At 48.3% G+C, this 14725-nt stretch overlaps 1 protein-coding gene across 4 annotated transcripts in view; it reads left to right on the top strand.

The window, feature by feature from the left end:
- The window catches only part of KDM4B (lysine demethylase 4B), a 75439-nt gene extending 66113 nt beyond the window's left edge, over positions 1 to 9326 (top strand). For all 4 annotated transcript variants that reach the window (XM_068173899.1, XM_068173897.1, XM_068173898.1 and 1 more), the window contains 5 exons: positions 4790 to 4972; positions 5437 to 5601; positions 6307 to 6426; positions 7249 to 7341; positions 8025 to 9326. In XM_068173899.1, coding sequence (XP_068030000.1) covers positions 4790 to 4972; positions 5437 to 5601; positions 6307 to 6426; positions 7249 to 7341; positions 8025 to 8210 — 747 coding nt within the window. In that variant the 3' untranslated portion in view covers positions 8211 to 9326. The remainder of the gene's footprint in view (positions 1 to 4789; positions 4973 to 5436; positions 5602 to 6306; positions 6427 to 7248; positions 7342 to 8024) is intronic.
- The last annotated feature ends 5399 nt before the right edge of the window (positions 9327 to 14725 follow it).

The following is a 14725-nucleotide window of genomic DNA, read 5'->3' as shown; positions in this document are numbered from 1 at the left end:
TGCTTCCAGAGTTATTTCTCTGTTGTGCAAATGGGTTTTGTACACAAATGTGAATGTAAAAAGCATTCATTATTCAGCAGGAGTGATGGGGCAGCGCAGTGCCAGGGTGATAAATCTTGCAGCGGTGGTTCTTTATGGATCAGCTGACACTTGCAACGTGCATCCTCTTCATTACCAGCACTTGTAACGCTGAACTTAAAATCCTTTTACACAACACTCACTTGTATTGCTTAATGGAGCCTCTCAAGGAAACATGACTTAATTCTTTAACCCTTCCTTGGCTGCCTGGCAGTCCTGCAGGGTCAGGGCAGTGTCTGTGTGTGTCTGACTCTGTTGTTTTGCTCTGCTCCAAAGCAGAGCCTGTGCCTTCCAGAACCTCTGCACGGACCCACTGCACCCATTTCTCCTTCATTCCTCAATTAAAACTGCAAAGTTTCATAGAATCCTAGAATATCCTGAGTTGGGAGGGTCCCTAAAGACCATCAGTCCAACTCCTGGCCCTGCACAGATACCCCAACAATCCCACCCTGAGAGTGTTGTCCAAATGCTGCTGGAGCTCTGGAAAGAAATTTTGTTTGTTGCATTCCATTTGCACCTCGTGTTTTCTTCCTTTCTCAGGAATTCTGGAGAATTTTTGCTCCAAGTGCCTCGACTTACACAGGCCAGTGTTGGAATTTACAGGCACATATTCCTTATGCTGCTGTTAGCCAGAGCCTGGCTTGTAGCTCAAATGTCAAAGCCTGGCTTTAAGCCCTTCACTTGGAAAGTTTTAGAGTTATCAGTTAGGTAAGGATGAAATAATTAATTTGGATGGCAGAATGCAGAGGCTTTGGTTTGGGGTGTGAGGTACAAAGGGAGTGTAAATTGGATAAGATTGTGTGCAGGGACTCATGAGCCATGGTGGGGAGTTTTAGGATTCTTTGTGGGAATTTGCAGGTAATTCCTGGAGCATGTGGGGAGTCAGTGGAGGAGCTGGGGGCTGAGTGCTTTGGAGGTGAGCAGCTGCAGTTAGGAAGATAAACTGAGGGTGACTAAAAGGTGATGGCATTGGAGCTCCTGACTTTGGCAACGATGGACTTGGTGCAGTATTTGATAAAATTGGGAAGATGGCCTTTGTGGCTGGAAAAGATGGAAAAGGAGAGGAGGAGTGATGTGAAGGATGAGGACAGTTGATGTAAATAGATGAGGGCAGTGGAGGAGAGAGAGGGTAGGGGTTATCCATGGTTACAATTTGATTTTTAATATGTTTTTATTGTTTTAAGTTCCTGTGATGAGGGCTGAGGTACCAAGGAGTGGCAGTGATCTGGTGAAAGGTATATCCTGTTCTCTAAGCATGGACCAGGTCTCCCTGTGCAAGCACAGACTTTTCAGTCCTTTTGTGGGTATGGCACCATTTTCAGGACTGCAGTTTCCTGCTCCCAGATTGATGGCACATTACAGGCCTGTGCACGTAAATTATTTATGACGTGGAAATTTGGAATAATTAGCTGTCATTCCTCAGTGGAGTAAATGAATTGCAGTGTTCATCATGCAGCAGACAGCCCATTTCTTACTCTCAGCAGTGACCTGACTCTGGTGTGCGTTTATTCCGAAGATTTCTCTCCTGTGCTTTGGACTCTTTTCCCTCCCACAGAAAATGCCTTTAAATCTCCATGTGCAGCTCTCCCACAGCACTTGGCACTGGTATTTCTGTCCATCCCATCTCTCACACTTCCAGATCTGCATTTTCATACAATCCCAGACTGGTTTGGGTTTGAAGGGACCTTAAATCCCACCCAGTGCCACTCCTGCCATGGGCAGGGACACCTTCCACCGTCCCAGGCTGCTCCAAGTGTCCGGCCTCCCAGGGATGGAGCAGCCACAGCTTCTCTGGGCACCCTGTGCCAGTGTTTTACCACCCTCACAGCCAAAAATTGTCAGTTCCTCCATCACTCCTTACACATCAGGCTCACTGTCACTCACATTTATCTTTTGATTATATTTGCTCTGAACATCCCTTTGCTGCAGCTTTTGTGCCTGTCACAGGGAGTTTGTGTGGGCACAGGGTGGCACTGGCTGTGTGCTAATCCTGGCTTGGCAGAGTCCTGCTGGCATCAGGAGGGGCAGATTCCTGCCCTGGGAGGGTTAATGCTCCCCAGGCCCCCTGTGTGTCAGCAGCTGTCCCTACTGCTGGGACAAGGGGACATCGACAGGTTAATGAAGGCATCTGTGCTATTGACTCCCCTCAGTCCTGCTGTGCACTTTCCTGGTGCTTATCAGCCTCTGGAACATGGTTTGCAGAGTGATAAAGGCTCAGCTTATTAAAGGCTAAACCCACGTTCTGGCAGCACTCAGGCTCTGGCTTTGAATTTCCTGGCTTTTGTGCGTTTGTGTAAAAAGGCCAAATTAATCTTTGGTGTAAACAAACTGCCTTCAGTTAATTCATAGGAAGGAATGGGACTTATTTCATATAAATGTGGGGCAGAGCCCAGGCAGGGAGTGGGGTGTTGCACAGGAATAAGGAAGAACAAATCTGTTCTTTGGCATCTTTTGCTTTCAAGGAAGAGAAGTATTCCTGGAGAAGAAATCACAGAATCCCAGAATGGTTTGGGTTGGATGGAACCTTGAAGGTTTTGGAGTTCCACCCCCTGCCATGGTCAGGGACATCTTTTGTTCATTTTAATCATGAAAGGCACATTTGTCTCGTGTGTGTGATATTAATTTTGCCCTGATTTGCCTTGTCCCAGCCTTGGATAAGGTAAAGAAGCTGCCCCATCCCTGGAAGTGTCCAAGGCCAGGTTGGATGGGGCTGGATAAGTGGGATGAGCTTTAAGGTCCTTCCAGCACAAAGCATTTTGGGATTTGCTGATCAGTGACAGATTCCTGGAAATGTTAAAAAACTGAGTGGTGTTTCCAAATGGATCCCTGGAAACATTATGCAAGCATCCATTCTTTAGACTGGGATTCCCAAAATCTCCTATTCTGTATTTCTGAGGGGCTGGAAACAAGAATTGGTGCTGTTATAGGGAGTGAGAAACTTTGTCTTGTTCCCACTACAGCTCCTGCTCACTGTCAGTGCCATCAGGCTCAGGATTTTTAGCTTTGAGAAAATGTAATTTCTTTCTAAAGCAGTCACACCTATCGATTTACCTTATAACTGGATCTGCTTTGCAGAAAATGAGTGTGAAAATGTCTCCAAGATTTCAGACCTTTTTCCCCCATAATTTTGGGTTTTTTTTCATACAATGTGTTTATTTCTTTTGTTTGCAAAACTGACTGAATTATCTACAGTGGCTCATCTGACATGGATGCCAATAAAATATTTATGGTTGATATGCTTATGCATCTAAAATAAACACACAGTATTTTTGTTCCATTTTATGATTTTATATTCCATGAGATCTGATCAATACAATGTCCCATTAAATATAATCGAGCAAATTGCCACCCAGTTACTGCATTCTGTTCTTTCAGAAAAATGGAAATGTTATTTTCCAGCAGTGCACCTGGGAGGATCCAGCTGCTGTTGGAATTAATGAAGTGTAGGTGCACTGTTTTTGTGAGGAGGGTGAGGGGGCAGCAGTTCTCTGGTACCACTGGTGGGTGTTTGCCTGGTTCCAGTGAGCCCAGTCCAAACTGGAGTCCAGTCTGTCTGTGCCCAGCGTGGCTCTGCAGGGCTGAGTGACTGGGGGTGCTGGCATGGCCACGGGAGTGCTGAGGTAGGGAATGACAATGTCTGCTGGAGTTTCTTGGCTTGCAGAGATCCTGAGTGGGTGCACACAGACAGTCCTGGCCGTGTGGGCCTGACCCCTTGGCACAGAAGGGCACTTTGGCTGTGGCACTGCAGCCACGGGCTCTGTGCTGTGTGCCACGTCCCGTGGGGGCTGTGGGGTCTCTGCAGGGCTCCAGCAGTGATCTGAGCTCTGGGTGTGCTCCCCTGCAGAGCTGGGTGTGAGCCCCAAGTGTGCTCCCTTGCAGAGCTGGGTGTAACTCCAGCTGTGCTCCCTTGCAGAGCTGGGTGTGACTCCAGCTGTGCTCCTTTGCAGAGCTGGGTGTGACTCCAGCTGTGTTCCCCTGCAGAGCTGGGTGTGACTCCAGCTGTGTTCCCTGGCAGAGCTGGGTGTGATTCCAGCTGTGTTCCCTTGCAGAGCTGGGTGTGACTCCAGCTGTGCTCCCTGGCAGAGCTGGGTGTGACTCCAGCTGTGTTCCCTTGCAGAGCTGGGTGTGACTCCAGCTGTGTTCCCTTGCAGAGCTGGGTGTGACTCCAGCTGTGCTCCCTTGCAGAGCTGGGTGCAATTCCAGCTGTGCTCCCCTGCAGAGCTGGGTGTGACTCCAGCTGTGTTTCCCTGCAGAGCTGGGTGTGATTCCAGCTGTGCTCCCTTGCAGAGCTGGGTGTGACTCCAGCTGTGCTCCCATGCAGAGCTGGGTGCAATTCCAGCTGTGCTCCCCTGCAGAGCTGGGTGTGACTCCAGCTGTGCTCCCCTGCAGAGCTGGGTGTGACTCCAGCTGTGCTCCCTTGCAGAGCTGGGTGTGACTCCAGCTGTGTTCCCTTGCAGAGGTGACTCCAGCTGTGCTCCCCTGCAGAGCTGGGTGTGACTCCAGCTGTGTTCCCTTGCAGAGCTGGGTGCAATTCCAGCTGTGCTCCTTTGCAGAGGTGACTCCAGCTGTGTTTCCCTGCAGAGCTGGGTGTGACTCCAGCTGTGCTCCCCTGCAGAGCTGGGTGTGACTCCAGCTGTGTTCCCTTGCAGAGGTGACTCCAGCTGTGCTCCCCTGCAGAGCTGGGTGTGACTCCAGCTGTGTTCCCTTGCAGAGGTGTGTGTACTGCAGGAAGAGGATGAAGAAGGTGTCAGGGGCCTGTGTCCAGTGCTCCTACGAGCACTGCTCCACGTCCTTCCACGTGACGTGCGCGCACGCGGCCGGCGTGCCCATGGAGCCTGACGACTGGCCCTACGTCGTGTCCATCACCTGCTTCAAGCACAAAGCAAACCAGAACGTAGGTTTTGGGCTGGGATTGGGGCTTCTGTGCTGGTGGTTGGATTGGGGGATTTGGAGTTTTGTTGTGTTGCTTGGTTTTTGGGGTTTTCAAAAATAGTTTCTCCCTGCTTGTGCTGGCTCAAAACGTTTTGTGCTTTTAATGCAGAAGGGTTGTCCAGGGAGCCATTGTTGGGGATGGCTTTAATCTGCAAGAGGGCTGCTTTGGGTGGGATATTGGGAAGGAATTCCTAGCTGTGAAGAGTGTAGAACACTGGCAGGGGGTGCTCAGAGCAGCTGTGGCTGCCCCTGGATCCCTGGAAGCGTCCAAGGCCAGGTTGGACAGGGCTTGGAGCACCCTGGGAGTGTGGGAGGTGTCCCTGCCGTGGCAGGAGTGGGACTGGATGGACTTTAAGGTCCTCCTCACCCAAACCATTCCAGCTTTTGCAGTTGTGGCTGGCAGCTGATCCTGCTGTGTCCCTGCAGGTCCCGTTCCGGAGGGAGGTGGCCCTGGGGCAGACAGTGATCACCAAGAACAGGAACGGGCTCTACTATCGCTGCAGGGTCATCGGCACCAGCACCCAGACCTTCTACGAAGTGAACTTCGACGATGGCTCCTACAGTGACAACGTTTACCCCGAGAGCATCATTGTAAGGCAGCTCTGGGGACACTGCTGTGTCACAGGCAGTGTACAAACTGTGATCTGTGCCTTGGGGTGGAACAGCAAAGCAAAACTCAACTTTTTCATTTTAATTTTTAAGTTGCTGCTTGCCTAGAAAATCTCATCCCGCTCTTCATGACAGATCTTGTTTCTGACATTGTCTCATTTATTTTTTGGTTGCTTTACAAAGATGTGATCTTGCTGAATGCAGATGACTTCACAGAAAGCAGTGTTTGTTCTAAATTTCATCCTATTTGTTTTGTGGTTGAATAATCTTATTTTTCAACTGACAAGTGTGATTCATGGGGGAAGCAGATTGTTCGTAAGCACTTCTGGTTCAAAACAGGGAATTCACTTAATAGAGAGAATGTCTAGAAGAGGCTGATTTGTCAGCTCATGCATTGCCTTCCTGATCGTGCCACTGATTCACTGAGTTGTCCTGCTTGTTTTTGAGATACAGGAGATGTGATGTTGTGGGATTTGTAATGAGAAATGTCCATGAACTGGTGTTGGCAGCAGAAGGAGCTGCCAGAGTCGATTGCTGGTCTCTCAGGCTGGTTTTGTTTGAGATGCCCACAATTAATCACAAGTGCAGAAATGTACCTTATTGCTCATTACCATGTGATTTTAGCACACCTCTGGCTCCTGAGCTCTGGTGGAGTTGTGTTTCTGACCCCTCTCTCTCTGTCCTCAGAGCAGGGACTGCATCCGGATGGGGCCCCCTCCGGAGGGGGAGCTGGTGCAGCTGCAGTGGACGGATGGGATCATCTACAAGGCCAAGTTCATTGCAGCCCAGATCAGTCAGATTTACCAGGTGAGTGTGGCAGAGGGATCCCTGGGGTGTGCTCCAGGATGGGAGAGCTGAGCAGCCCAGGGATGGGCTGCTGGAGCTGGGCAGAGCAGGAGGAGATATTGGGAGCAGATGATTTATTTCCTCTGAGTTTGTCTAGCCTGAACTTGACACCCCTATTAAACTGTGCTCTGTGTCCTTCTGCTTTATGCAGAAAAGTGTATTAAAGTCTTGGGCAAAGGAAATAAGAATCCCTTAAAAACTTTTAATAGTTTTAACATTTTGCTGTGCACGTTTCCATGAATAAACATCCCTGGAACATCTGATGCATAATTCATTATATAATCAGTGCTTAGCAAAAAGAGTTTCATGGGAGGAGTTTTTTGTACCTGGCTGACTATTTCTGCTGGTTGAAATACAAATGTACTTTAGTAGCTGGAATTGTTTCCTTGTGACCTGTGAAAATGCTTTGTTTAAGATGAAAGAAATTCTTATTACCATATTGGCCTGAATAGAGGGCTGCTTTCATTATAAGTGAAAAGCTGCTTTTTTCAGAATATGAATCAAAAATCAGTAGAAATGTGAGGTGCTGGGCCAGCTGGAGTACAGATATTTTAGGATTCATGGAGAGCTGAATGAATCCACTTGGATAAGGCAGAGGTGCCTGAACAGCACTGAAAGCAGCACTTTTTGGGCTCAGCATCCTCACCAGAGCTTGGGAGTGCTCATTCCACAGCAGCCCTGGAGACATCCATGGGAGCTGAGCCCCTGATGCTTGCTGGGTGTTCCTGGAGGGCCCAGGTGTGGCACAGGCTGGCTCTGAGTTCATCTTCTGCTTCCCTACAGGTGGAGTTTGAAGATGGCTCTCAGCTAATGGTAAAGCGTGGGGATATTTATACCTTGGAGGAAGAGCTTCCCAAGAGAGTCAAGTCTCGCCTGGTGGGTACCAAAAAAGCAAACAATAAACCAGCTGCAGCTTGCAGAACCCCTTCACATTTTCTTCATGTATTTTTTAGACATTAGGTGAATGCAGCCTCCGATTTCTGTGGCTGTAAAACTGCTTGTCATTCCCAAAATACACAGAGTGGAAGAAATCCTGGCCATGGATGCTTGAGAGGCACAGAAATGATTTCCCCTTGCACGTGTTCAGCTCAGAGTTTTATTTTCTCTGGTTAAAAGATTATGTTCAGATCATTTTACACCATATGAATTCAGTTATATGGAGTCATCCTGTCCAAGTGTGAGGTGAGCTGGGCTGCAGCTCGGGGGTTTCTGGAGAACTGATTATCACCTTGAGACCAAACCCCCTTTTCTCACCAAACTGGAGATTTAGAGTGTGGCTCTTACCTACAAATCTCTTAATCTACAAGATCAGGCTGTCTTTAAGTGCATACAGTGGAATTACAGAGCCTAGAAAAGATGAGGGATTTATTTCCTAGCTTTTTTTTTTCGGTTCCAGACCTGCTGGCTGTTTTCAGACCTGGTGCTTTACCCTTTAAAGCCATTTCCTTTTACCAGGTGATGGGGCTGGAGAATGCCCAGGTTGTTCCCAGCCCAAGGGGACTGTGGGTCTCTCCTGTTTTCCTGCTGTGCCCCTAATGGTTGTTTTGTGTCTCCTGCAGTCCCTCAGCACTGGGGCCCCTCAGGAAGATGTATTTTCAGGAGATGAAGTGAGAGCAGCCAAGCGTCCCCGGCTGGGGAATCCAAGAAATCCTGAAGAATATGGACAGACCCCAGATTACCTGGCCTTTATGGAGAGCCTGTTGCAGACACAGTACCAGCCTGGGACTCAGAGCAACATGTTTTAACCAGGATTCATTGAAAATATTCAATTAACCCTTTTTGAGTTAGTGGAAAAATAATTAGGAAACTGTGGAATGGAAGACCAGCCCTGTGCAATAGTCTGCTGTGAATTTCTTTCATCTCCTCTTGGTTTGGACTGCAGGAAATCCTTGTCTGGCTGCTACCTCGACCTTGCCAGGAGTTACTGACCAAGAGCTGGGGATCTTGGAAACCCTTCAGCTTTTCACACGGAGACTTTGGAAGAGTTTCTACAGATGGAGCTTTGTGACTGGTTCTTTTTTATGAGGAAAGGGTTAAAATTTAACAAAATGACTTTTTCAAATCTGTCAAACTTTTGTCTTTCAAGGTGCTATTACATTGACTACTGAAGCAGCCTTTGGAATCGTGTTTTCTGTACATAGACGTCACCTTTGTGAAGTTTTCTATGAATGAGCATTATTAAAAAAAAAAGCAAGCAAAAATAGGAAAATGAAAGTTTCCACAAAACATTTTTCTAGATTATGGCTTTAAAACAGAAAATAAATTAAATCCTCCCCCCTCGCCCCCAAATGAATTGTGACTGATGTTACAGCGGGGAGAGGGAGAGCAAGAGCAGATGTCCTGGAATGTTCTGGGTTCTTCTTTTGTAAAGAAACACTATCTTTGTAAGCTGGGGAAGGTGGGGGAAGAAATGTTCTCCGCTGGGATGTTTCTGCCATTGGCTCTCTGAAAGCCCTGGGATGGATGTTGGCATCGCTGCCACGTCACCGGGGAGGGGCTTAGGGAAGAAATGGCCAGGTTTGGGTCATTCCTGTCATCTTCCTTCCCCATCTTTGCCATCACGGTTGCTTTCTAGTTCAGGATCAGCATGGCTTTGAGTTCCAGTGTGCCACCCTGGTTTGGCAAGTGTTCTGTTGCTGCTTGTGTTAGCTCCCCACGAGCTGCCCCGTCTGCTGCGGTGAGAGGCTCCCCGGCACTTCTCCCTTAGCACTTCTCCTTTCTCTTTCCTTTGTCTCTTTATTTTCTAATTTTTTTTTTTTTGAGTTGTGCTCCTTACAGTGTGAGAATCATTCCATGACAGAAGCTTGGGAGGTGTTTGTATGTTTTTCTTTTATCCTATTAAAGAAGAAATTCCTCAAACATCTGATTGTCGTGACATCCTTTCCTTAAGTAAAGACTGAGCCTGTGAGTTACTCCTGGGGAAGAAGAGTGCAAGCCCTGCCTTTGATTGGACTCAGCTCACTGAGGATTGAAGGAGCATTAAAGGCAAACCCCAACCCTGAAGTGTTGAGTGGGCAGCTCCCACCTGGACGTTTGGAAGTCGCCTCAGGCTGAAGAGCTGATGTGGAGCAGTGCTTGGGAAAGAGCCTGATCCAAACCCTGCCGAAGCCACTGGAAAGTCTTCCACTCTCTTTGGAGGACCTCAGTCAGTTCAGAGGGAGAGAACAGAACAAGGCAGTGCTGGTCCCGAGCTGGAAGGGGCCGTGGCAGAGCTGGGAAGGTTCAGGTGCAGGGGGGAGAGGAGGGAGCACCCAGACCTTCCCCTCCCTCCACGCCCCGGCCGGGCCAGCAAGCAACCTGGAATGCTGCACTGCAATCTTTTCCACTTAATTCCCTGAAATTACTGGATGGAGAGAGACAATATTCTTGTTTATATTCTTATTTTTAAGCCCCTTTCCAAGGTGGTCGTTGTTCCAGGGGAGAGGCTGTTAAGCAACGCTCTGGCTGGATCTTTAAGGGAATAAGTGGGAAGGATTTGTGGGCTAGCAGATGGTAGATTAGCATCTTAAGAGACTCCGTGGGTATTAAACTGTCCTAGTGAAAGAGTGGAGATAGAATAAAGCAATTTAATTCTTTTTTTACTTTGGTTTTGTTCTCCCTTGAGGATTGGAGGTCTCTTCCTTTCTCCTGCCTCTGCTACGGGTCCTTTTTGTGTGCGTGGCTGCGCGTGCCTGGTTGTAAGACCTTGGAAACAGGGTTCTGCTTTTGGTTTTTTTTATTTTATTTCTGAGTTTTTGACGTTTTCAGTAGATGTCTCCACGAATAAAACCAAACTGAGACTAATAAAAGTTTGAAAAAAATGGCAAGGTTCTCCCGAGCCTCGGTTGTTCCTCCTACAGAGCTGTCTCCTGTCGGTTGAAATGTGATTAAGTAGAAAACTTGCTGTGTAAAAGACTAAGAATGTTGCCAGGCCACGGGAGAAATATTTAAAACCATTGAAAGAGAAATTTAACCAGCAGAGGAATTTTTTTGGAGGTGGGAGGGAAGGGAAGGGTGGGATGGGATGAGTGGTTGTGAGCGACGGGGAATTTCCTCTGCATGTTCGAGTCCTGCAATAGCTGTATCCATATGTAGTACCTTTCCCAAATACTATTTATATTGTAAAAACAGAAGTGTGTTTCCTCACCCCATATTCAGATGCTGAGTTATGTTGAAACATGAACCTGGAACTGTCGAATGCCCGCCCTTGGTACAAGGCTTTTCTCTCTTTTTGTTGACTTTTAAAATCCCTCTTTTTGGTTTAGGAATGACTTGTGCAGATTCAGGATAGTGGCCATACTGATGGCCTCTGGGCATCAGCCTGTTGAAAAAGAAATAGGAAATGCACATTCCTACCCCTTCCTCCAGTGAAATATATTTGTGTCTGATTATGTGCTATAAAAACAATGATTTTTTTTTTTCTTTCTCCCCCTAGATTAAGGCTGTGATGTATTTTTTGCCTATTTTTTCCTCTGCCTCTAGGTTCAAAATGAATTAAAAGCTGTTGAGCATTTCAGAATGACACTTTTTGGGGGGTTGAAGTCTCTTCATTTCTTAAGTTTAAAGTCTTGTGCAGCAGGAGGTCGTTGAACCTCCTCAAACAGCAGCATCTTCCTGAAACTTCATTTAAACACCTTAAATTTCCCATCCAGAGCTTTTTGATAAACTCCTCTCCAGTTCTTGCAGGATGAGGCTGATGCTGCAGGTTATGTGAAAGAAATCTCCAACTTCCAGTCTTTTGCAGCTTTTTAGTTTTCCTGAGGAATTGTCCAGTGGGGAGGAACTCTTGGAATTTACACCCACAAAAAGCCCACAAAGGAACTGAAACCCACCAAGCTTTTGGAGGTTGAACTCTGCTGTGTGATTTTGGAGATGTCTCTGGCAGGAGCTGCCCGATGAATCAGGGTGGGATGGGCATTCCCGGGTTCTGCTGCTCCCCGGGGCTGCTCTGGGAGCTGTGGGGCTCCAGGGGGTTCTGCTGACCCGGGCATGGCTCTTGGGGTCTGGGTGTTGGGATGACCCCGAGAGTGTAAAAGTCCTCGTTTCCCAGCCCGAGCAGCCAAAGGAGGAGTCTGGATGCGCAGGGTCGGCTTCTCCAGGTTGTTTATTTCCCTTATCCAGAACATTCTCTCTCTGCCCTGCTGAGCTCTGTCCAGCAGGTCGGCCATGGCATTCTGTCTGCCCTCAGGGCGGTGTTCACATTTTATACCAAAAACTCCGTGTGCCACGTTTACAGTAACGTGCCAATGTCTGTCATTTCTGTTGGGCAGTGTGTCTGTGCCTTAAACCAACAGAAAAGTGTCACCATCACAGCAACACATAGGAGGAGGTCAGGACACGCCCAAACCCCTCCATCTTGTCCCCTGAACCCCATTCTAAAAAGCCCCAAAATTCCACTTTTCCACCCTGTGTTAATTCAACTACCACACTACTCAAACCCCTGTGGCTTGTAATTCCTCACACAAAGTTGGCAGCTTTTCCCATGGGCTAAAATGGAAGCCACAGGTGTTTTTGACTTGGTGCCAAGGTCCCTGAGCCCCCTGCCAGGGTCTGGAGCCAGCCAGGGCAGCCAGAGGGATGTGCTGGGTTCCCACACATGGCAACGCCAGGAGGCCCGGGCTGAGCTCACACCAGCGAGTCCAAGCCTGACACTGGAGCAGTGCCCGAGTCCGAGGGCACAGGTGGGACCTGCAGGGATCCCGAAGTTACAGGGACAGAGTGAACAAACTGCTTGGCGCTCCCGGGAAGAGATTCCCCTGTGGGTTCCTGATTTCCAGCCCCACTTTCAGGTCATCTTTTGTTCCTCGTCCCATGAACGACTCTGCTGGCACAGGCACACGAAAAAAGGCAGTTTTGGCACAATCCTGAGACTCAGATGAGCTGGAGCTGTTGACATAGAATTATTTGGCAGCTTTGGTAGCAGAAGAAGAGAAGTCCTTGGGTTACTTGCTCACCAATAGAAAATCACTGGGAGTTATTTATTCTGCATGAGAGCAGCAAAACAATTAAATTTTTGGTTTCCAACAGGGGAAATGTAAAGGTCACTGTGCAAATACTGTTTGGAATTACACAGTGACCACAGTTTAACCATTTTTCCTGTGGAACAAACAGGATTTTGGCTCTGTTTCAGCACAGTTCACTTTGGCTTACCTCTCCAACCCAGCTTTGCCATTTCAGATGCCAGCTGCTAATATCCCCTAGCAAACGAGCTCACAGCCAGCCTGTGTCTGAAACAGGAGTGATACCCTCCCCTATGCCTCAGATCAGGGTTTAAAAATAAAGAAATGGCCAGATCCACTGCTCATCTGCTTCATTTAACGGAGCCATCTCTGGAAAATGCAGCAAATTGTCTTTGATTAGGAGTGAATGGTCAGTTACCCATGATCCAGGCCAAGATGCTGCTGCCTGGAGAGGAGCAGGGATTCATCTGCCTGACTAAAGAGATGAATCTGAGTTGATTTGGGATGCAGAAGGGTTGCTGGGCAGTTTTCTCTGTGGAGAAGCCACGAGGTGGGAGAAGAGCTCTGGTGCAAGTCTGATTTCTCGTGGCTCTGCTTAGAGCTGAGGTTTCCTTCTCTGTGTCACCTGAATAGCTCAGAGCCACTTGGAGCTGGGGACGTGGTGTGTCTGGTTAATCTGGGATTCAGCTGTAACATGGAATTAACACTGCAATCCAGGAGCTTTGTGGCCTGGGCTGGGTGATTAGTGTGAGATTTTTGTCAGCACGAAGTGAAAAATCTGCCTGAGCACAACTGTGTGAGATCCCTCTGCTTGGGGATGGGCCTGGGCTACAGAAGCAATTTATCATCACATTTTTCACTAATTCAGCTTAGAGACAATTGGCTGCTTGTTAAATGCTGTGATTTCTCTCACTTCTGTGATGCTCCCAAATCGAGCACTTAAATCCATTTTGTCCAAATAAATTTCCCTGCAGTTTTTCTCAGAAGTGAGAGGTGTCCTCGGGATTTTTCCAGGCTTCGGGTGTTTGTGCTCAGACCCACGTGGTGAAGCACCTGCAGGTGACATGGACCTGGTGGAGCTCTGCCCTGAGCAGCAGCAGTGACAGGTCCTGGCACAGGGTGCCCAGAGCAGCTGGGGCTGCCCCTGGATCCCTGGAATGTCCAAGGCCAGGCTGGATGGGGCTTGGAGCAGCCTGGGACAGGGGAAGGTGTCCCTGCCATGGCAGGGGTGGAATGCGATGAGAGACAAAACTTGTTGAAATTCGATTTTTTTGTTGGTTTTCCACTCCTGATTTACACCTGGATACAGCTGAGCAAAAACCACCCCTGAGCTGAGAAGTTCCTGTGGTTGTACCAAGATGGGAAGAGTTTCGGGCTCAGTCTGGGTGTGAGGGCAGAGGGAGCTTGGGCTGGGAGCTGCTGTGGCACAGGGGTGGCACAGGGGTGGCACAGAGGTGACAACACCTCCAGCCCTGCACCTGGGACCTGCCAGCCTGGGAACAGGGATCAGCCTGTCCCGGGAGCTGCCGTGTCCTGCTGCAGCTTCCCAGCACTGATGTTCTTTTTCCTTTTTCCTTTTCCCTTTTCCCTTTCCCCTTTTCCCTTTTGTCTTTTCCATGCTCCCTTTTGTCTTTTCCCTTTTCCTTTTTCCCTGTTCTCTTTTCCATTTTCCATTTTCCCTTTTCCCATTTCCCTTTCCCCTTCTCCCTGTTCCCTTTTCCCTGTTCCCTTTTCCTTTTTCCCTTTTTCCTTTTTCCCTGTTCTCTTTTCCCTTTTCCCTTTTCCCTTTCCCCTTTTTCCCTTTTCCCCTTTTCTCTTTCCCCTTCCCTCTTTTCCCTTTTCCCCTTTTCTCTTCTCCCTCTTCCCTTCTTCCTCTTCCCTTTCCTCTTTTCCCTTTCCTCTTTTCCCTGTTCCCTTCTCCCTCTTCCCTTCTTCCTCTTCCCTTTTTCCTCTTCCCTTTTCCCTTTTCCCTTTTCCCTTTTTCCCCTTTTCCTTTTCCTGCAGTGCAGCCTCTCTGTGCCACACTTCCCAGGGCCATGGTTATAATCTGCTTCTTCTCCTGCCATCCTCCTCCTCCTCCTTATTTTTATGTCAGTGCTCAGTGGGGGAAGTTTTTCCTTTTGTACAGCTTTGCTTTCAATTGAACAGCTCTGCTTTCCTGTAGAAAATTGCAAGTGGGCTCTCCCAGCTGCTTTGTTCCCACTCCATTTCTTTCCTCAGGATTTGACTGCACCGTGTTGGGAGAGGAGGAAGAAAATTCCTTCCACGAGCAGGCTGCCAGTTCAAGGAGCTCCTGGTGGTTCCCTTAGGGCTTCCTCCAG

Source organism: Anomalospiza imberbis, chromosome 27, assembly GCF_031753505.1.
Source record: "Anomalospiza imberbis isolate Cuckoo-Finch-1a 21T00152 chromosome 27, ASM3175350v1, whole genome shotgun sequence".
NCBI classification, from domain to species: domain Eukaryota; kingdom Metazoa; phylum Chordata; class Aves; order Passeriformes; family Viduidae; genus Anomalospiza; species Anomalospiza imberbis.
This window is presented reverse-complemented; position numbering and strand designations above follow the sequence as displayed.